The 23,207-nt window shown below is 52.2% G+C and overlaps 1 protein-coding gene across 5 annotated transcripts in view; it reads left to right on the forward strand.

Moving 5' to 3' along the window:
• SYNDIG1 (synapse differentiation inducing 1) overlaps positions 1-23,207 on the forward strand; it is a 149,266-nt gene that overhangs the window by 50,121 nt on the left and 75,938 nt on the right. For all 5 annotated transcript variants that reach the window (XM_045009249.1, XM_045009254.1, XM_045009253.1 and 2 more), the window contains exon 2: positions 17,677-18,224. In XM_045009249.1, the coding sequence (XP_044865184.1) occupies positions 17,760-18,224 (465 nt within the window). In that variant the 5' untranslated portion in view covers positions 17,677-17,759. The remainder of the gene's footprint in view (positions 1-17,676; positions 18,225-23,207) is intronic.

Below are 23,207 nucleotides of genomic sequence, written 5' to 3' on the forward strand. Positions count from 1 at the left end.
TTTGCTGAATTGCAGCGCCAGGCCTGTTTCTTCCTCTTCCCGGAGGCCCTGGGAAGAAGCAAGGGTTTATTCTCGAGGCCTGCTAAGATCTTAGGGGATCTGGCTGCTTGCAGGTGCCCCCAGCGCAGCTCCAAAGGGGGGTTGCACCCTGCAGCCAAAAGCTGGTGCAGCCCTAAGATAGCATCGCTTTTCTGTGGGTTTCCCACTGGTTTGCAGGGGGAGGACGATGTGCGCTGTGCTCCTGACAGTGCCACCCACCATCATCCAGCAAAGCCTGGGCCTGCTCATGTGCTTAAAGCGACACACCTGCTTAAGCACCTTGCTGGGTAGGGGCCCGCAGGTGACTCTCCACCGCCATCCAGAGTTCTCAGCGGAGTCAGGGCCAGGTGGGTACTAGCCCCTCTCTATTTCCATGCCCCACCCGATTTTCAGCCCGTCTGGCCATGCCGGCAGGGGAAGGTGCTCTCCTGGTGGGGTCTGCTAGGCTGGCCCTGCCGTAGCACTGGGTTTGATTCAGCTCCGCTAGGCTTTCTAGGGCCCGTTACCCGTGCTCAGTATAGGAGCTAAAAAGCGTCCGTAAAGGCTGATCCCAGGCCCAGCGGGATCCATGGGAAGCCTCTCATTGATTTCAATGGGCTTGGGACCCGCCCTGAGCGCCTTTACCTGTGGCGTAGAGATTGGGCCCGAGCCCCACCCAACCTGACTTTGGTTTCTTCCGTCTGTGTCCCATGCTCCTGTCCCACTCCAGTCCCAGCCCAGCCGCCGTCCAGTTACTGTTGCATGGCACGTTGGCACCACTGGCTCTTTCTGGCTCCGTGATTGCTTAAAAACCTGACAGAGCAAGCTCTGTTTTATTGCCCTGATCTAACCCTCCTGCCCCGGTAGACTGATATTAGCTATTTTACCGCATTAATTCTAAATTGTCTCTCTGTTTCCCCATTGGTGCTTCCCATCCTCTGCTCTGTCCTTACCTGGTAGACCCGAGCGGCCCCAGCTGAGATCAGGGTTGTGCTAAGCTCTGTCCATATGCAGGCCTCATGCTGAAGAGCTTACAGTCAAAATAGACAAGACAGAAACGGGGGGTGGGAGGGGAAACTGAGGCACGGAGGTGTTAAATAACTGGGTGAAGGTCACAGAGCAGGTCCGTGGCAGGGAGATGAATAGAATCCAGGTCTCCTTGGTCCCAATCCAGTTTCTAGAAACCTTGGCATGCTCCGTGGGCCGGCTCTGTTACAAGTGACAGTGGATTTGCCTCTCTAGGCTACTTTGGAAAATGTAATTGAGAAAATCATGTAAAGTTGGAGACTCTCGGTAGAAGGAGTTCACAGGAGTGAGCCCGGCAGTCGTGCGCAAGGCGTGAGGCCAGCTGCAGTGCAATGGCAGGTCTCATTTCCCATGCACCCCTAGAGCACCAGTTGGGGTAGAGCTGGAAGGTCCCTTGCCTATTAAATTGGTCTCTGTCTGTCAGCTTGTGGTTGACCTGCCTTATATGTTATCTCTGAAGCAAACTGTGATCTTGCTCGGGGTGTGGTCTGATATGGCATCATTCATTTAAATGCCTTGTCAATCAGCCTAAGCGTCTGGTCGCGTGGTTACCACAGACGTGATTACCCTGGAGAATTCTCAGCCTCATCGTTTCAGGGTTCAGGGTTCATGCTGGTTAAATAGATTGTGCGAGGTCACAGCTGATCCTGTACGATGGGGAACTGCCCCGACCACCTCAGGGGAGAGCAATCAGACTGCTGGCCCCTTGGGATACTGGTTCCTATCTCTAACAGGGTCTGCTTTGCCATGCTGCCTACGGCAAATTGCCCGTTAATGGTGATGAGGCAGGCGGTGAACAAGGACCACTGATACTGTTTACGTCTGGGAGGCAGGAGGAGCTTGTGATGAAAGTATTGGCCTGAAAGCCAGTAGGCCTGCTTTCAATTCTAAGCTTCCCTTCCCCCTTCTTCTAGAAGAGACCAAGGGGGAGACGCTTGATAGCATGTGGCCTTAACTTCTATTCATGGCAGTGGGTGGTAGGCACCCAAATATCTCTGAGGACCTGGGCCTCAGTCTATCTCTGGCTCATTTCCCCATCTGCAAGACAGGGCCGCCCAGAGGATTCTGGGGGCCCGGGGTCTTGGGCGGCAGGGGGCCCTTCCGTTCCGGGACCCGCCACCAAAGTGCCCCGAAGACCCGTGGCGGGGACCCCCCGCCGCCGAATTACCGCCGAAGTGGGACCCGCCGCCGAAGTGCAGCCCGGTCTTCGGCAGTAATTCGGCGGAGGGGGGTCCCCGCCGCGGGTCTTCGGGGCACTTCGGCGGCGGGTCCCGGAAGGGAAGGGCCCCCCGCCGCTGAATTACCACCGAAGACTGAGCTGCACTTCGGCGGCGGGTCCCACTTCGGCGGTAATTCGCCGGCGGGGGGTCCCTCCGCCCCGGCCCGGAAGGACCCCCCCCCCCCCGCCGGCGAAGACCGGGAGCGGCAGAAGCTCCTGGGCCCGGCCCCCCGGAGCGAGTGAGGGACCCCGCTCCAGGGGCCCCGAAAAACTCTGGTGGGGGCCCCTGTGGGGCTCGGGGCCTGGGGCAAATTGCCCCTCTTGCCCCCCCCCTCTGGGCGGCCCTGCTGCAAGACGGCAGTTAATAGAAATTCTTTTCTCCCATCCTTTGTCTTGTGTGTTTAGACTGTAAGGTCTTGGTTGCAGGGACTGATTTTTCCCTGTGTGTTTGTACAGAGTGTAGCACTGTGCGCCCTGATCTCAGAGGTGCTATTGTAACACAGATCACAATAATAGCTAGAGAGGAGAGAAGCCCTGGTAACTCACCCCCCAAGATCTCAGGAGGGAAGTCCATCTCCAGTGGAACAATGTAAGTGCAGGGTAGTCCCACTGCTGCTACTATATGGCTCTTATCTAGCACTTCTCATCAGTAAATCTTGAAGTGCTTTGCAAAGCAGGTCAGTATTATTATCCCCATTTTACAGATGGGGAAACTGAGGCACGGGACAGTGACGTGACTTGCTCCCAGTCACTCAGCCGGCTACTGGCAGAGCCAGGAGTAGAAACCAGGTCTCCTGAGTCCTCATCCAGTTCCCTAGCCACTGGGCCACACTGCCCCCTTTAAGCTGCTCGAATACTACAGTGGTGGGTACACTATAAAGCCTGGACTACAGTAGAAGGAAGTCACTGGAGTTACTCTGGGCCCTGCGTCAGTGTAAACGTGATCTGAATTTATCCCTCAGTGATGCTGAGAAGTCCTGGGCATTGCGACGCCACAGAGTTAAGGTTACAACTGAATTTTCATTGAATGCCCAGTTCTGGCCCTTGCTAAAATCTACAGCAAGGGTCAGATTGGCCTTGAATGTGTGAGGTGAAGTCTGGGACCAGGGTAGAATTTTTCTACGTCATTTGACCTGTTTTCTGGTGTCTGGGATGAATTCTTAACTAGGCGCCGAGGAGCCAGTGGAGTCACTTTGGATTTCTGCTGCATTGAATGAGTGCAGCACTGTGCCCTTCCCTACAATTAAGAATTCAATTATCCACACCAGAGAACAGATGTCTCTGCAGGCTCCGAAAGTGCAAGGCAGGGCAGTTTGCTTTCCTTCGGCTTGGCTAAGTGACCTCAGCTGCTGACTGCGAGGTTCCTTCTGCGGGAAGACTCTGGTGTTCGTGGCCGTCCTGTGCCCAGGCTTCTTTGGGCGAAGGACGAGTGTCCTGCCGGGTTTCAGATACGTCAGTGCCTCGTGCCTGCCTCCAGTATGGAAATCTGCTAACAGTGAATAAAGGAGGAGATCTCTGAGGGGGCACAGTCCAGTGTAGAGACCTACGTGGGGCTCTCAGCGAGGCCAACGGGGAAGGCTCCGGCGTATAAAGTGAGCATATGTGTGTTTCCACAAAGAACAAGAATCCCTCTTCTCCAAAGCGCATCCCGCTAACACCTCTGCGGAGTGTGTGAGTGAGGAGAGAGGCCGGTGGCGGAGCTAAGAGACCCACACAGTCTCTGGGGAGGGATCGGAGAAGAGGAGGCGTGAGCAGAGCAGTAGAACTGAGCTGCCCATCAGTGAAGAGAAGGATGGGCCTAGCCGATGGCAATAACCTTGGGGGTGGGGGGACACCAGGGAGGCACCTTTCTGAATGTACCTGAGCCTCCATTGGAATGTCTCTCTGCAGGCTCTGATCAGAGGTCTGCCATGAATGGGGCTGGGCTTTCAGCTACAGCAGGCAGGTCAGAGTTAGTTACCTGTGCTGGAAAAGCAAATGGCAGTTTAATTTCTCAGCCAAGCCAGAGTAGGCTGTGTAGCATCTTTAGAGCCTTGCAAACTTAGCAGCACCAGCTGCCGCTGTTGCAATGTGGCTTGATTGTTAAGAGGCAGAGCGTAAAGCCTGCGAGCTGGAGCCTAGAAACTGAGGTAGGGCATTCCCTTCTCTTCTGGGCATATGGTCTCTGTAGTGCTGCCCCTGTGTCAGACACAGGGCTGGGCCATACCGCAGGGAGAAGCCAGGGGTAGCGATGTTGGACTGATTCCAGCTCTGTTTAATGGGGTTCTGCCTTGTTTAGACACGGGTCTTACTGCACCTTTCAATGGGGCTGCATGCATGAGGCTCCTCAGCTGGTCCCTGTGCCTGGGCTGTTCTGCTCTGCATGCGCTCAGCTTGGGGAAGGAGAGAGCTGCAAGGGGGACACGCATCGCTGTTGCCTAAACTGAAGAGGGGAGGCAGGTGGGTCTTGTGTGTGAGACCCTGGACAGGGCCGCGGGTGAGGTGGGCTCGGGCTCGGGCTCCGGGTGACCCCTTCTCCCACCTGTTGCCAGCTCGTTCCGCCAGCGACTGGCCCTAGTCATGGGTCTGTCGAGGGCCTAGCACATGGGCCCCACTCGCAGTTGGGCCCCACTCGCAGTTGGGCCCCTAGGTTTTACTGTCATACAAATACCAATAAAATCAAGACAAAACGCAGCAGTTCAGCCTGAATTCCGAACGGGAAGCAGCTCTGAACAGCCAGCTGAGCGCTCGTGAGCAGCCGCGCTGTCCCCTGGGGAGCGCTGGGGGAAGACGCGCTTTGCAGTCACAAGCCAAAAGCTGTTTGGCCTCGCCGGCTCCATTCATCAGCCTCGCAGAGCCGGGCCCCGTGTGGTGAGTGAGAGGCCTGGGCCTCACCTGGCCGGGGGCTGCAGGTTCGGATGAGGGACGCTGCCAGATGTGTGTGGGGAGGTTGCTTTAGCCTGTCCACTCTCTGAGCATAGCGCAGCACGCCCCAGGCAGCCCGGGACCGGGACTCATCACCCCACTTGCTCCGCTGGTTGGGTCAGTAGCTTCCCCGGCCAGGTACTGACGGGGAGGGCGACGTGACCGCTGAGCCTCCCTCCACCTCCATCCTCAATGGGCAGAAGTGACTCGCTCTGAAGGGCAGTGTTAATTACCGGGAAGAGCGACCTGCTGACACTTCGCTAGGGCTCCAGGGAAGGACCATTCTCTTAGCAGCTCCAGGCTGGGAATGTACAGGAAGCATCTCCTGCAGGGAGCGTGCTGCCTGCTGAGCTCTCTGGCCAGCCAAAATAGTCTGCGCTACAGCTTGGCCTGGGAACTTGGGCAAGGAGCGTTTCCGGCCCTGCGAGTGAGCCGTGAGTATGTGACACTGGCAGCGAACTCCCCTGAGGAGGGGGGCGGGGGGAGGGAGGGAGGGAGGGAAGCTCTCTAGATCAGAGGAGCCAATGTCAATGATAAATGAGTTGCAGTGCTCGTGTACTGCTGTTGGCTTCCGTTCTCCCGAGTGAATGCAATTCTGCACCCGGAGCCCGAGCCCCAGGCAGTTTCCACCGGAGTAGAAATGCTGAAATTAATGGGGCCAGATCCCCAACTGGTGCAAATCAGCATAGGTGCATTGAAGTCCCCCCTCAGGCAGCTAGAGGGGTCGCTAAGGGGTCCCTGGACGGCAGTGGAGTTGTACTGATGTACGCCGGCCAGACCGGACGTGTGTTTCTAATGGCATCACAAAATCAAGCACATCAAACTGCCTCCAGCTTTAGCATCCAACCAAAGTTAGAACTTCACCAAGCAGTTACTGAGCATTAGAAGTGCAGGCAAGACTCAGCCTCACCTGTCAGTAGCCCAGCGACCTGCCCCGCAGCGGATCCAAGCTGACCATCCCGGCTTGATTCTGCGCTCTTGTGCCATCAGAAGCAGCAGCGAATTCTGCACAGGGAGCATGTGCCGTGCAAAAGGCCCATGTTCACTACCCACTAGCTCAGGGAGGGTCTGATCCTGCTCCCGTCAAGCTCAGTGGGGAGTTTAACATTGGGAGCAGGAACAACCAAAGGAGGAGCACTGGGGTGAAACACGTCTGCTGAAGGAGGATCAGCTGGTCTCACGGGGAGACAGGATAAAAGGGCAAATAAAGAGATCTTCAGAGCTCTGACATCCCGGCGGGTTGCTGGCTGCGTGGGGTCAGGGCTGCGAGGAGCTGAATGGAAAGCGATACGTTTTTAACAAGGGAACGAGTTCTTGGTGGTGGTGGTGGTGTTTATATTGTAGCAGCAGGGAGAGGCCAGCCAGGGCTCGGCATTGTGTGGACACGGAGGAAATGACTGTCCCTGGCCCAGCGAGTGAGAATTTTAAAACTCTCCCTGACCTGCACTTTGGCAGAAGTCAGTCTGGTAACTCCAGGTGGCGGATCCGGCTGAAATAAAAGCCACTTTGCGGCACACACGGTGTCAGTGTTAAAGCCCAAGTGAAGGCCCAGCGTAGGCGCTTCTTATTTCATACCCAAGCACTCCCCTTAGCTTTGCATTTTGACCCTTATTTCCATCCCGGCTCAGACCCTGATTCAAGTGTGCGTGTTTCAGAAGCGAACTCTGATTCTAGTTTTAAAGAGGAAACTCGGCTTTCATTGGAGAGGTGCAGAAACGACTAACAGCAGCGTTCCCATCCCTAATGCAGCGATGTCCTGCTGGAGGACCCAGCTTCCAGAAGGCTGGCAAATGAAACTCATTGTGCCCCTTGCCAAAAGTGTGGGTGGCCTGGGCTGAGGTTGGTAATAGGACACATCTTCCCCTTTCTTAGGGCTTGCCCACACAAATTGTACCACTGTCGTTTTACCAGTCTAATGACCCGTGTGATGCTCTTACTCCAGAGTAAGAGAGTTGAGTTTATATTGCTTTCAAAGTGACATATGCTAAACTGGAAAAAGGTTCTCTTACATTGAAAGAAGCTTGCCCACAGGGGGAGATATGCCAGTATAACTATCTCGGTATAATTAAGTCCCTGAATTTCCCCCGATAGATGAGCCCTCACATGCTCACTGAGCCATGAAATAGTTAATGTAACGTAATCACTAAAACCCATTGAAATCAGTGGTGCAGTTCATGCTTCTGAGCAAGATTGTTTCTGGCTCTCTGCAAACTCAGGCAGACACCTGCATTGGTTACATTCAGGCTACGTTCTCAAGGTTTTTTTCACAACCACAACAGCTAGAGACTTGCTTTTTTTGTAAATGAAAGCTGAGTTTCTGGAGAACAGTTGAGAGGCCTATTTGTGTTGTTCTAGCTGGTCCTTCAGGGATGCACTCCATATTCCAGGGAACACAATCCTAATTGATTAATAAACCCCACAGAAGAACCAAATCTATGTAGTGGATTATTTATTGTGGTGAGGGTTTTCAGAAGTGCTCAGCACTGGCTGAGTTCTGCCCCAGTGAAATCCATGGTAAAACTCCCATCAACTTCAGCGGGAGGAGGGTTAGGCCAACAATGAGTGCTTCTGAAAATCACATCCTTAAAATAGATCATTTAGATGGAAAATGTCAAAAATCTTGAAAATATTCATTCAAAAACCCCATTTTTTCAGTTAAAATGTTTTGTTTCAATAATTTTCAAGTGTTTTGACTTTTTTTTCTCTCATTACCTTAAATTTCTAAACGAAAAGTCACTGTGAACCAGAAACCTGGCATTTTTGTTTTGAACAAAACAAAGTATTTCAACAATTTAGTAACTTTTTTTTTCAACATTGTTTAGAGTCTGGAGATCTGTGCAAACTGGCCCTGTATCATCAAAACCAAAATTGTTTGTGAATCAGCATTTTTTGATGAAAAAGCAATTTGTGAAAAAAGTTTCCCAACCAGCTGTATGAATAGGCTGAGAATGTTCATAATTTCACATAAGGCTCTTTTGAACAATGGACTAATACGGAGTGGGGGCTAGACCTGACAGCCAGACTCCGACTTCACAAAGTGACACACACACACACAGGCACAGCTAAGAAAATTGTCTGTAACTCTGTTTGCACATGCATAACAGGAAGGGCGAGTGCCATGGTCGGTACTGCGTAATGCTTGTCATCACATGCTTCTGATATACGTCTGGTTTCACTCTGGTAAACCTGTGGCTCAGAAATACAAAGGACTTGTGAGGGCTTGGAATCAGACTGCCTGCTGAGGGCTCATCCTTGCTGCTTTACTGCTAAGAAATGTATAGATAACTCTGAGTCCCTTGGTATCTATTGACCTTGTTTTCTACTGCACAACAAAATTTGTTGGCATTCAAGTTGATTATTGATTAAAGCTTAGTGGCTCGCAGCTCAGGAATTTCCCCTCAAAAGAAATCAGTGACACCTTTTTATTCTTTTGTTGTTGCTGTATTCAAATAAAGAGAGGCAAGCATCTCGCCCAGTCTGTGCTCAGAGCATCGGGTCAGCTTCCTTTTATGGGTGGTGCGTGGTTAAGCAGCTACAGATTATGGCACGAGGCATAAGCAGTTTTCCTAGAGTGTACAGCGTTTCCTGGTTGACCATCCAGTGACTTTTTCTGAGCTATGTGAGATGCATGATTCCTTGAGAATCACCTCTGAATTAGGGGAATGCATTAGCCCTATTACTATAGGAATGCTGAGTGGAAATATGGTTCATTTTCTCATCCTTGCAGTAATTTCAGACACAGATTTCAGAGTGCACCAACCAAATGATACTGCCTGTTTAAGAAAATGCCTGTTGGTTTAGGATCGTAATTCGAATGGGTGGCCACCAGCCAGTTAATCGTTAGCTCTGCCCTGGGCATATTGAAATCAATGGCAAAACGCTCTTGGGAGAGTGGTGCCTTAAGAAATGTATTGTTACTTCACCTTTAAGGTCTGGAACTTCTGGTGTGGCATCCCTAGCTGGAGACCAAACTTGGCCTCTGCTCTGCAGTTAAATGAGATCAGCCTGGGTACGCCATTCAGGGTTGTGAAAAATCTCATGCTGTTGTAAGCAACGTAGTTAGGTCAACCTAACCCAAGGGGAAGACACGGCTCTGTTGATGGCAGAATTCTTCTGTTGACCCAGTTACTGCCTGAGAGGTGGATGAACGATGTTGATGGAAACACCCCTTTGGTCGAGGTAGGAAGTGTTTACGTTATGGTGCTCTAACACCATTGCTGTGCTGCCGTAGTGTAGACATACCCTCCATGGTCACCATAGCAACTAGAGTGGTCATTGTTTGCCTTTTTTTTTTTCCAAATCACCTACGTGACTGAAACAACGAGGAGTCCAGGGGCACCTTAAAAACTAACCATCTGTTAGTCTTTAAGGTGCCCCGGACTCCTCGTTGTTTTTGTGGATACAGACTAACATGGCTACCCCTCTGCTAAGTGACTGAGGAGTCTTAGTCCCAAGATTTAGGCACTTACAGCCAAAATCCCATTGGCTTTCAATGAGATGTAGGTGCCAAAGTGCCTAAGTCACATTTGAAAATGTTACTTGGCTCCTAAGTCACATAAGTCCATATTTCAATTGACTCAAGGGGAGATAGGTGCCTAAAATGCCCTTAAAAATCTGGCCCTTAGGCACTTAGGAGAATTTTGCTCTGTGTTCCCCAGCCCCACACCTCTTTTCTCCCCTGGGATGGGCGAAGAATTGGAGGATGGCTTTCATTTCCAAAAGTGCCAAGTGATTTTTGGCTGTCTCACTTGTGGAGCGGCCAGCTTAAGACCCTTAAGGGCTCTGGTTTTCAGAAAGTTCTGAATACCCTGCCTCTGTCAGGGCCCTTTATGCTGTTTCAGGTTGGGTCCTCAGACTAACTAGTCACTTTGGAAATGTAGGCCGCTTGGTGCACTGCCAGATTCTCCAGCCCCGCTGCTTCTCTGAGCCCTCCCTAGCCATGTGTGGACAGGACCCAGGAAGCTGCTGTCCCTCTGGTCATGGAGGCAGGATTAGCCTGGGTGCTTTCCCGAGGATAATGTCACTGATTTTGCCATTGCTGTAAGTGGCCCAACTCTCCACTGCGTTGTGTCCCCACTCACAGCTGTGTGTAACACTCTGCCAGATGAGCTGGCAAGCGTTTTACTCCCACTTGCGCTGTTGTAAATAACAACCCAGGATGAGACTCTGGCTCCTGGAGCTGGGTGTTATCTGGCCAGTATTAGTGCCTACAGCAAGCAGGCAGGGAATTTGACAGCTGAACTTGAAGGCAGAGATAAGGGTGGCTTGAAATTGCATTTTCCCAAGTGCTACTGACACAGACAAGACTTTCTTTGTTGAGTGCTGTGACTTCCCGGAGGTGTGGGTCCTGATCACACGACCTTAGAGAAGCCACTCAGGTCACCGTCACAACAACGGCCACCCTGTACATTATTTTGGGGCACTGCCTGAGGTACGCATTTGATCCCAAATGATGCCCCAGTTGTGGGGCTTCCCGTCGGCATTTCTACATGGTGTCTCTGTGTGCGTGGACAAATGCGCGTCAGGTGCCAGCCACGGGGCAGAGGGCAATTGTTGATGGAATTTCGCTCTGCTCTACTGAGAACCAGAACACTTTTTCTATCTGAGACGGGAATGGGAAAAGCTGGAAGATCCAGGGAACAATGGTTAGCCCAGGTTATGATGTCTGATACTGAGAACTAATCCGAATGTGAGAATGTTTCTGTGCTTTCCTTGTCTTGCTTACCTTTGTCAATAACTGTAGAGACGCAGGGCCGCCCAGAGGAGTCAGGGGGGCTGGGGCAAAGCGGGGGAGCTGTGCGCTTGTACTCACCCGGCGGCGGGCCGGGTCTTCGGCAGCATTTCGGCAGCGGGGGCCTCTTCAGTCGCTCCACGTCTTCGGCAGCACTGAAAGGCCCCCCCGCCGCCGAAATGCCGCCGAAGACCCAGGGCGACTGAAGGGCCCCCACCGCCAAAGACACGGACTGCCGCCGGGCCAGGGCTTGTGGGGCATTTCGGTGGCGGGGGGCCCTTCAGTCACTCCGCGTCTTCGGCAGCATGGAAGGGCCCCTTGCCGCCGAAGATCTGGAGCAATTGAAGGGCCCCCCGCCGCTGAAATGCCGGCCAAAAACCCGGACCGCTGCCGGCCCAGGGCTCGCAGGGCCCCGGGGCAAATTGCCCCACTCCCCCCCCGGCGGCCCTGAAGAGACGACATACTGATGCTAGAGGAGTATTCGGTGATGTAAGGCAGATTATAAAACCATTCAGAGCAGCTTCTGGAAGAGATCCTGTACTGTACTCAGTCAGAAATTGCTTGTATCTTAGTACCACCTGGAGGCCCCAGCCAAGGTCTGGGCCCAGCGTGCTAGGAATTGTATGTATACACACAGTGCGAGAGATGCTCTTTGGAGACTACCATGTGAACAGGCAAGTGGTTATTTATTATCCTCATGTCATTGTCAGGGAACAGAGGCAGTCAGTGATTTGCCCAAGGTCATGCAGGCATTCTGTGGCAGAACTAGGATTTGAACCTATATCCTCTGAGTCCCAGTGCAGTGTCTTAACTACAGGCTGCGCTGCTTCTCTACCACCCCATATGGTGTCCATCACGGGGTGCTTTGGCCAGCTTGCTCCTGAAACTCCTCTGAAGCCATCCGAGGCTCAGAGACGTCCGTTGCTGAGCAGAGAAGATGAGACTGGTGCAAAACATCGTGTGACTTGCTTGGCCCATGGCGACACGTGGCTCTGTTGTGTTTGTTTCTTGCCTGAGCCAGCTGGAGGAGAGGTTTCCACTGATAGAGAAGAACCTTCTGGAAGAGCTGAGGTGAATGACTATTATACTGTTGTTGAAACTGGTTATTTAGGGCCAGCTGCAGTCCTGGGTCCACGGGTCCCGGCCCCAATGAAGATCAAGTCCCTGTTAAATGAATATTCGTATCAAAGAAGTTAGAGGGAGCTAGGCTGGCTGTTCCTGAAGGGGAGGGATATTCAACACCGATGTCCGTCCATGCGTTTAGCCTGATGCCCAAGTAAACTGCTGGCCTAGAAGGCAAGCCTGGGGCCTCATGTCCAAGAGGTCCCTTTAGAGAACTGCCCAGTAACTGACAGCCCGATTGGCTCCTCCCACAGCAAAACACGTGGGCAGAATCTGAGGGGGAAGAAATCTCCATTGGCTGGAAATCACTGTTGCAGGGGGGTCTCCTGGCTGAACCAGGGCATCTGGCCACGGTAATTAGGGGTCAGGTCCAGGATGACCTTGAGAGTCTTCTTCTTGGTGGCCTCCAACAGCTTGGCAAAGGTCTCCTTGGTGCCGAGCTGGGGGTCCTCTTCCTCCTACCCCCCGGTACAGCAGGCTCCAAAGCCTGGGGATCCATGAGAGTCCAGGGCCATCAGGATGGGAGTTCTGTGCCAGCTCTGGGATCCTGTTGCTACCTACCCCGCTGCTCCCCGGCAGATATTCTATGAGTGTTTCCCCAGCTGATGGCTGTCCCCGTGCCTTTGAAAGGAGGTGGCAGAGGTGGAAGGGCGGTTTTACAAAGCAGCTGAACAGAAATATTGAGGCTTTGTGTGTTACCAATAGTTGGCATTTTTCATTTCCTCACAGCAAAGGGGTAACATGAAATTCAGAGGCCCACCAGAATATCAAATATTGAAGACCGGTTCGATTTTAGGGCTGTCTCAACCTGATAACGTCCCTTTAACATAGGTTTTGAGGTGGGGTGTGGCGTGTGGGAAATGGCAAACTGATCTCTTAAAGACACATTTGTTGTCCAGAAGCTCAGTGAGAATGGACCCCAAGGTAAGGTAATAATAGGAGATATACCAATCTCCTAGAACTGGAAGGGACCTTGAAAGGTCATCGAGTCCAGCCCCCTGCCTTCACTAGCAGGACCAATTTTTGCCCCAGATCCCTAAGTGGCCTCCTCAAGGATTGAACTCACAACCCTGGGTTTAGCAGACCAATGCTCAAACCACTGAGCTATCCCTCCCTCCTAGGTTGCCCATGTGCCATTAGCTATTACTGTTTCATGTACAGCATTCTGGGTGAGAACATAAGATGACTTTGTGCCTGTAAAACTAAACTGGCTCTTACTAAAATAACTATTTACGAAGGTGCTGCAGCCAGCACTCCAGCCATGTGCACACAGACTGACTTCCTGGTGCTTTCCTCAAACTCTTCCCTCCTGCAACCTGTGCTCTGCCCTCCAAGTTCCATGCAGGTTGCCATAATTGCTGCTCTCAAATCGCCAGCTTTACTTAGGAGCTGAGAAAGCAATTCTCCTTTCATTCACGCTGCTTTTACCCTGGTGTAACTGCAATGGCATCGGTGGAGTGACTCCTGCTTTACACTGGCGTGAGCTAGAGGGGAAAATTAGCTCATTGTTTTGCAGGATGATGAGCATCATTCATTTAAATGAGTTTTAATAATTGAAGATGAGGCACCTTTTCTGATGACTCCTAATATTGTCTCATGTTAGTTGTATTGAAAAGGGATTTAAATAATCCTTCAGTGAAACTAACCCTCAAATTCCTAGCTAAATGAACCTGGAAACTAGCTTAAATATTCTCAGTAAGTTCTACAGGCTTAGGGCCAAATTCATCCCTGCTGCAACTCCATGGGCATCCACCAGAGTGGAATTTTACCCACCCTGCCCTCATGCGAATTCTGTCAGTGCGAGTTCAGAACTGTTAGCCAAGGGAATAAAGTGGATCCTTCATATGTTAAACCAAGAGGGTCCTAGTGCCATGAAAACAAGCAGTGGGCAGCAGTTGGAACCTATTTACACTAGCTTTCTTGTGCTGTAAACAATCTTCCTGCTCTATCCCCAGTGGAAAGAACAGCAGAGGAGCAGTTACAAGTGTTTTAAACCTCTCCAGCAGCTAGGCAGGGGGACAGCCAATATTTGAAATCTAGAATTGTTTGGAGGAAACCAGCACGAAAGACCGGGATTTTGCTTGTCATGGTCACTCCGTGACAGGATTTCCCCGCTCCCCTTGTTCACATGGGATGGAGACAGAGGGCAAAGAAGCTCTAATTAGAAAGATATTGAATTCAGCTTTGTCTCTAGACAGTCCACAGGAGTGAAATCCTCCAACAGGCTCAGAGCAGGCTCTCCAAGACAACTCACCCTACGGAAGTCAATACATTTTTCCGGGCTTTGGCTGAGACTGGGAGAGTGAGAGATCATCTGGGCTCCTGTTGATTTACTGGATACCTGTGAACTTCAAGTAGCAATTTACACTGGCTGCACTGGAAGCAAACAGGTCTCCCCAGAAGGCGGTGTTTGGGCCAGAGACAAGTGTTCTTAGCCTGATGATTTCTAGTGTCTTGACGTAACCCCACGAGCTAGAAGAGATGGATTAGGCCTCTTCTAGTGGCTGAGTCGCATAAGAGGTTGATGAGGCTATGACTGTGCCCGTGTACAGGCATCAGTCCTTTAGCTCCAGCAGCAGGTGTGTTTGCTTTCAGGTCTGTAGGTCCTGTGTTCAAACCCACTGGCTGACCCATGCAGCACCGATGACGCTGACACTAACCATACGGCTACGCTGCAATTAGACACTGCGACTGGCCTGTGCTAGCTGGCTTGGGCTGCAGGGCTATTTAATTGGGGTGTATATGCCCAGGTGTTACCCAGGTCTTTTTAGAACCCAAAGCAGTGGTAATTTAACTTTTTGTTTGGTTGGTTTTGGTTTTTTAGGTGGTATGGGGAATAAATTAATAGTGGGCACAGCTCATCTGTCTGAGAAATGATTGACACAAGCAAGTGTGCTTTTATTAAAAACTGCTGTTAGTTAAATTTTAAGCACACATACGCGATAGGTGTAGGACATTTTAGGAATAGTTATTTACAGTTTGAAATGGCTTTGAGTGATCACCAGCCAGGTTTTTAGGGCCCTTTTTTTTGTCCAGCTGATGGGCAGTTTAGATGTCAGCTTTTTGCCCAAAGAAAAGCTCCGCGAACAGCTTTAAAGCATATTTTTAATTTAATTTTTATAGCTAATTTTAAACAAAGACAAACAAAACAATCTGTAGTGATTTTAGTGGGTTACCAATTCTTTAAATTTTAATGAACTATTATTTTAAAGCATTTTTAGTATTTGTAGTTATAACAATAATCATAGAATCCCAGGGTTGGAAGGGACCTCAGGAGGTATCTAGTCCCACCCCCTGCTCAAAGCAGGACCAACCCCCAGACACAGAATCATCTCACGAGCCATGAGAGAGGCCTCCCAACGCACATCTGAACTGAGCATTATCCATATTTTGTAGATGGGGAAACAGTCTCAGAGAAGTAAAATGACTTGTTCAAGAATATGTTATGGGCATTAAAAACCAAGGTTGCTATTTATTTACTTTTTTATATAATTTTTTGTTTTATGTTTTTATTTCAATAGCAAAGCTGCTAACTAAGATTTTCCTAGCTCTGTGAGGTTTGGTTTAGAGCTGGCAGTGGCTGAACATACAGAATTGCTGACTGCAGTTCTGTCAAATTGTGGGGCACACACAGGAACGTAACACGGGCTCAGGCTGGAGCCCGGGCTCTAGGATCCTGCATGGTGCAGAGCTCAGCCTGCTGCCAGAATGGCTACACTGCAATTAAACTGCCTCGCTGGCCCGGGCCAGCTGCAGGTGTCTAATGGCAGTGTAGACATGCCCTTTGTGAAATGAAAGCCAGGTCTGCCTGAAACGACTCCTCAGCACCATATTCCAGCCATATACAGCAGCCTACTTAGATGAAGAATTGTTTGGAGATGGGTGAAAAAATAACTGCTAGCATGAAGATCTCAATGGAAATATTAACACACGAACCCACGCTATAGATTTGTGGTGATCTCTGGAAGAACTGAGTCCTATTAGCTCCTTGGGACAGACGTAATCCCTTGCGCTCAGGCGGTATTGTTCAGTCAGTTTGAAGGGAAACTGCCCTCCCACCCTTCCCCTTTTCCTCAGACCAAAAGGCTGAAATTTCAACAGATAATGAGCCCCTGCCAGGAGCCCCCGAGAGCTCAGCAGGAATCCATTTGCTGTCAGGTCTGGGCAAGCACAATGGATGCTTTCACTTCACCTTGCTTTTGGACTTGTAAGTGTTGTGGGATGTGGGAGTGCTCACCAGGACAGGAAGTTCTCCATCCAGCGACTGTGAGGTGTGCGTGCGAGTGAAGTGAAAAGCACTCGCCATGCAATTGCTGTGTGAAGCATTCTGGGCGATGGGCCCCAGCCAGGCAGTGGGCACAGACCCTGCCTGGCTCGCCGCACGCCAGCACGTTCCCTGCTGTTTCTCTTGGAACCCGATGTCTTGGCTCTATCAGCAGCGTGGGAGGACCTGAATCGACCTGTATGTTGTACATGTCGTACCTGGCACACAGGGATTGCCACTCTGGTCCATTTGGCCCCTTATCCTGTCTCTGATGGCCGTCAGCACCAGCGGCTCGGAGAGAGGCCCAAGAAACCCTGCTTCATGGCTCTGTCCCTCTAATGGCAGTTCAATACGAGAGGTTTACAAGCCTGCTACTGGCCGGGAGCTAACAGGCCTGGTGCTTTGGCTCAAGCCAAGTGGTAGCTGCTGTTGCTTTTAGGCCAAGGGTTCGGTCCCCTCCGATGATCCACCCAGTGGTGTCATTGATAGGTGGTGACCCATAGGGAGCTTTGAACTCCTCTGAAGCTCCGGGCAGCTTGCAGGGCCAGGGGGAGCAAAGTGCTTCTCGCTGGCCGAAGCGTGTAGAAAGGGGCGGGGAGTCTTCGGCGCTCTCTGTGCGAACAGGGCAGGCCAGGTTCCAAGAGGTGTGGTTTCGTCCCGTTCTTTGTTAGTTTGACAGGGGAAGGTGCGGTGGATGCTCATGGGTTTTGTGCCACGAGTGTGGAATATCTCCCGAGGGTGGATGCTCAGCTGAAATCCTCCTTTTGGCATGCGAAAGCGTAAACCCCAGGCTGGCTTGGGTGTTCCCTCTGGTCGATGCGCCAGACTACAGCGGTTCTCAGACTTCACTGCACTGCGACCCCCTTCTGACAACAAAAATTACTACCCGGCCCCAGGCAGGGGCCCCCAAACCCCACTGTCCCGGGCGGGGCGGGGCAGGGGGGGAAGGGAGGTCAAAGCCGAAGCCCAAGGGTTTCAGCCCCCGGCAGGGGCCCATAACTCGAGCCCTGTCGCCCAGGGCTGAAGCCCTCAGACTTTGGCTTCGGCCCTGGGCAGCGGGGCTTGGGCTTCAGCCCCGGGCCCCAGCAAGTCTAAGCCAGCCCTGGCGACCCCATTAAAACGGGCTCCCGACCCACAGGTGAGAACCCCTGCGTTAGAGTCTTGCTTTAAAAGGGCTCGGTCAGAAAAGGCCTGGGAAGTCCCCACTCCTGCTAGCTGCGGTGTGCACCTGGGGCTCTGGGTGGGCCGGGCGATCTCTCTGCGTGCAGCGGCTGGCAGGATCGGGGCCTACGTTTCTTTAGTCGTTATACCTGCTATCAGGTGCCGGATGCAGATATGGGAGGTCCTGATATTGAATTGTCATGTTGGTATTTATTTCCTCCCCTCCCTCAGGAAAATGGGAGCCATTACTCCAGTGTGACCAGTGTTCCCGAGTGACCAGCTAAGATCCCTGTGGGCGGAAGGAGAAGAACAACATGGATGGGCTCCTTGAACAGACCAGTGTGTTAATGCACAGTAAAGTCGCTGAAGCTGGGAAAAAGAATGGCTTAATTAACACCAGGAACTTAATGGCGGAGAACAGAGATGGCCTGGTCTCTGTGTACCCAGCCCCACAGTACCAGAGCCACATCGTGGGGAATCTCGCTGCTCAAAGCAGGAACGACCCGGTGCAGCAGCTGCTGGACCCCAATACGCTCCAACAGACCGTGGAGTCCCACTACCGCCCCAACATCATCCTCTACTCGGAGAACGTGCTGCGCTCCTGGGGGGAGAGCGTGAGTGCCGAGTGCTGCGAGACCACCTTCATCGAGGACCGCTCCCCCACCAAGGACAGCCTGGAGTACCCCGACAGCAAGTTCATCGACCTCTCCGGTGACGACATCAAGATCCACACCCTCTCCTATGACGTGGAGGAAGACGAGGATTTCCAGGAGCTGGAGGTCAGATATTGCATGTTGCCTGATCGGCGGGGGATGGGGGGGACGTTATTTCGAATGTTGTGGGAGGGGCATGATGCTCATTTCCAGGACTGGTGTGGCCCCGATCTGGCAAGGCACTTGAGCACACGCATGACTGTAACTCGTCAGGTGAAACCTCCAGCCCCATTGAAGCCACAGGCAAAATTCACATTGACTTCGGTGGGGCCAGAATTTCACCTGTTCGCATCAGTAGGGAGCCTCACAGGCTTGCAGTGGTGCACATGCTTTGCTGGGCTGCGGCCTGGGTCGTCTTGCCTGGATCTGGCTACCCCTAATTGCCCTGAGAAGCGTGTCCACATCAGATGTTACTGTATCAGCCCTGAACCCAACAAAGTTCTATCTGCGTTGGTTGGTGCAGATGTTCTGGCTGATGGTGAGGCTGTAGCCTCACCTGGTCCAAATAGAACCTAAGAGGCTAAATATTTCTGTATGTTGTTCCCTGGCCAGGGGATTTCTCCATTCCAAAAGGCCCGAATGGGAAGAGTTAGCAAGTGTCCGTTTTCCCTAGGGCTCCCCTTCCCTTTGATTGGCTCAGAGACATGCAGCAAACGGCAGGAATGGTTTTTTCTTTGCTGTTTCTGTACCAATAGGGCAGGGAAAGGGGAATTCTTCACAGCCAGTTCCGTGGCCGCCATACTGTCTTGGCCACCAACTCCACGTGAGAGGCGTTGTCTTAGCAAGGTGTGCCAGAGGAGTTTGCTGTAAGAAACTGTCCTGCGGCATTTGCCAGTCAGCTCTGGGGGCTGGGATTTTAGGAGAACAGATTGCACAGCTGGCCCCTTCAAAGCCAGCTCTTCCACGCGGGGTTTGATGTAGATAATGACGTTGGGTGTTTAATTGCATGATGCTGTTGTTGACACATCTGGCCCTAACCCCTGCTCCGAGAGTCCCTCCCTTTAGCTGAACTCAAATCAGCCAGGCCTTCTGAGCCACCTGGAATGTCAGTGAGAGCCTGGTGCGAGCTGCAGACCGCCCCTGGAGCCGACGTGCCGGGGGGATCAGTAGAGGGCCTGTGTGCACGCTGAATGGGCTTCTCCCTCTTTCGCAGGGGTCTGTGGTTTTTAACAACAAAATATACAGAAGGAGCCCAGTCCAAACGGGGCCTGCTGTGGTCCGGGGGGTTCTTCCTGCGAAGTCTAATGGCTGTTCGATCGGGTCTGGGGAGGCGTGGTTCTGTAAAACCGGGGGCGGGGGGAGTAGCCTCACGCTTTCCCGCTTTTCTTTCAGAGGAGGTAGGAGAGACGCCCTCTTTCCCCTTCTATCGCTGTAGGGAGAAGCATCGGCTGGTGGCTCGGGAGACCTGCGTCCTGCTCCCACATCTGCCCCTGACCTTTAATGCAGCCTTGCAGCATTCTCTGCCCTGGTTAGATTGCCCGGCCTGTGGAGCAAGGTGCATCTCAGGCTGTGCGCCTGGACAGCGCCTGGCACAACCCAGCCCCCATCTCAGTTGGGGGTGTTCCACCACAAAGAAAATTCTGCTGGGGGGGGCAATTGCTGTATCAGCACAGGTGCTTCGAGCAGCCATGGTCCACGGGACGTCCTCACCTTGGGTCCTGGGTAGAGTTCGGGTCACTCCAGCTGGGGTGAGTGGCTGCAGGGGAAATACTCGGTGGAGGGGCCCGTCTGAGGAGAGAGCGGCAGGCCAGGGAGTCTGCGTGTCTGAGAGAGGCGAGGAGGAATGTGTGTTGTGTGCACCAGGCACAATAGGGCACTGGTCTCAGCCGCTGTACTACAGCAAACACACAGCAATTCTCCTCCTGCCCCAAACAGGCAGGGCAGGTTCCCGTGAGGGACCCCGTCTCGCCACGCTGCGTATGGGGGTCTATGGTCTCAGTGCCGAGTGGGCACCGGGGCTGCGTAAGCTTGACCCGCCTTGAGCCCGGGCTGAGACGATGGTGGTGGGGGGCGGGGGGAGTAGATCTGGGCATGATCCCACTAGCAAAGACACAGTGCTAGGCCCGTGCCAGGGCTGCAGCGTCACTGAGCCCACAGGCGGCTGGCTCGAAGCCAGAAGAACTCTGCCTTAGCGCGACTGGCTCTGCAGAACTGGCAGCAGCCGGTGGGAGCTGAACGCTTCGTGCCAAGCCAGCTCTGATAGCCATTGCCACACCCCGCGCTGCTTAAGAGAGCCCCTGTCACGGAGCAGGGGCCTGAGCCCAGCTGACGGAAAGGGGATAGCAGGGGACAGCATGAACGGGCTGCCTCCACCCACCGCGCCCGGATTAACCTGTTCATTGGGCCCCCCAGTGCTATAGCAACAGGCACCTCAGAATCGATAGCGACGGGGACCTCCCGGCACCCCTGGGAGAGAGTAAAGTATTACAGGCCTGAGACCCATAGAGGTTATGGCCCAGGTTCTCCAAAGGAGTTGGGTCCCTAGCTCCCAGTGAGTTCAGTGGAACTCGGCTGTCCCAATAGCTTGGAGGATAGGAGCCCAAGGTCAGAGTCTATGGCAGGCCAAGGACTTGAACGCAGAGCCCTGATCTCTAGCCTTCTGCCTCAGCCCCAGCCCCCATCTTCACAGCCGCTCCCGCGTCTCGCCCCCTGCCTGCCCCCTCACGGTGCTAATGCCTCCCCTCTGAATGCGACACTGACAGGAAACTGCAAAGTGCGGGTCTCGCTGTGGGGGTCCCCTGGCATGGGAACGTGCGGCCCAAACATGCCTCTCTGGGTGCGGCCCCTGCATCAGTGGCTGGAGGTTGCCACGGCGTGAAGGAAGAAAACATTAGCGCAGCAGCTGCCGAGGCGGGGACTGAGCCGCGCTGGGTTGTTAATGACATAAAAATGTCTCTGTCTCTGTCTAAAAGAAGAACAGCGCTTCTGAATGACACGGCGCCGCAGAAGCCCTGCAGACTCACCGTGCTCATCACCAGTTATTAGTGAGCGAAGGAGTCTCCCTCCTCCTGATAATAAAATGGAGGAAGGGAAAAGGGTTTCATCCCACCAGCTTCCCTGGCTGTGCCGCAGAGTTGTTAAGGCAGATCAGCAGTAAAGGGAAATGTGAGCAGAGATCCAAGTCTTTTTTCATCAGCCTTTGGAGAGACGCAGAGAATTTGATCCTGCCATCCCGTATGCGCAGCACATCGCTGCGTATCTGGGAGAATCAGCTGCTGTGCCAAGAGACAGTTAGATGTGAGTTGCATGGCCCAGTGCCCATTCAAGACACAGATTTGCAAGGGAGGTGTTGTCTTCCCCACACATCTGCGTTGTGGCTTCTTTCTGGGGCTAGCCCCCAGCAGCAGACCCTTTCTAGGCGGGCCAACGTGTGACCTTGTCTACATGGGAAAGTTACACCGGTTTGAATTTACATTGGTTGTTAAACTGATTTAGCTAAATATTGAATCAACAATATTTAATAGGAAGTTTAATAGGCAGCAGGTTTAAAAGAAACAAAGGAAGTATTTCTTCACACAATGCGCAGCTAACCTGTTTAACTCTTTGCCACAGGATGTTTTGAAGGCCAAAATTATAACAGGGTTCAAAAAAGAACTAGATAAGTTCCTGGAGGACAGGTCCATCAATGGCTCTTAGCTAGGAGGGGCAGGGATGGTGTCCCTGGCCTCTGTTTGCCAGCAGCTGGGAATGGGCGACGGGATGGATCACTCGATAATTACCCTGTTCTGTTCATTCCCTCTGGGGCACCTGGCATTGGCCACTGTCGGCAGACAGGACCCTCGCCTGGATGGACCATTGCTCTGACCCAGTGTGGCCGTTCTTATGTAACATTGAATTTCATCTGCTGTTTTGTTGTCTAGTTACCCGGTTGAGTGAGATTCCTTTGTAACTCTTTGCAGTCTGCTTTGAACGTAACTGTCTTGAGCCTAGGCATCGACTTCCTCTCGACCCGGCAGGTGCTTGGCACCTCCCACCTCCGCCCCAGGCCTGCCCCCACTCCACCCCATCCTCTAAGGCCCACACCACCTCTTCCTGCCCCTCCCCTGCCTCTGTCCACCCCCTCCCCTGAGCGCACCCTGTCCATGCTCCCCCCCGCCCCCTGCAGCTAGGGTTGCCAATTTTGATTGGATGTATTCCTGGAGGTTTCATCACATAACATAATCTTTAATTAAAGGTTAATCTTTAATTCCTGGTGACTCCAGGACAATCCTGGAGGGTTGGCAACCCTACCACCAGCACCTCCTGCGAGGTGCAGAACAGCTGATTGTGGTGAGTGGGAGGCACTGGGAGGGGGGGAGTTGATCAGCAGGGCGCTGGGGGTGGGGGGTGCTTGGCTGCCAGTGGGTGCTAAGCGCACACTAATTTTTTTTTCATGGGCACCTATGATCTTGAGTAGTTTTGTATTGTCTGCAAACCTCACTGCCACCTCACTGTTTACTCCTTTTTCCAGATCATCTGTGAATATGTTTAATAGGTCGGTCCCAGCACAGAGCCCTGTGGGACCCCGCTATTTACTTTTCTCCACTCTGAGAACTGACCATTAATTCCTACCCTTCGTTTCCTATCTTTTAACCAGTTACTGATCTTCAAAGTCTTTCTTGGCCTGTCTAATAATACATTTACACTTGACTGGCCAGAGTTTCTGCTCCTTTCTATTTTCCTCAGTAGGATCCGACATGCATTTTTAAAAGGGTGTCTTTTTGTCTCTTAATATCCTCTTTTTCTCTATTGTTTAGCCGTGGTGGTGGTTTTTGGTTTTTTAAGGTCCTCTTACACTTTTTTAATGTATTGTTGTTGTTTTTTATTGGGGGCATACATTTTAGTTTGAGATTCTATTATGCTTTTTAAAAATAGTTTCCATGCAGTTTGTAGGCATTTCACCTTTGTGACTGTTCCTTTTAATTTCCATTTAACTGGCTTCCTCATTTTTGTGTAGTTCCCTTTTTGAAGTTAAATGCTACTGCAGTGGGTTTCTTTGGTATTTCCGCCCCTCCTGCGCGGATGTTAAATTAAATTACATTATGGTTGCTGTTACAAAGTGATTCAGCT

Source organism: Mauremys mutica, chromosome 3 (genome assembly GCF_020497125.1).
Source record: "Mauremys mutica isolate MM-2020 ecotype Southern chromosome 3, ASM2049712v1, whole genome shotgun sequence".
NCBI classification, from domain to species: domain Eukaryota; kingdom Metazoa; phylum Chordata; order Testudines; family Geoemydidae; genus Mauremys; species Mauremys mutica.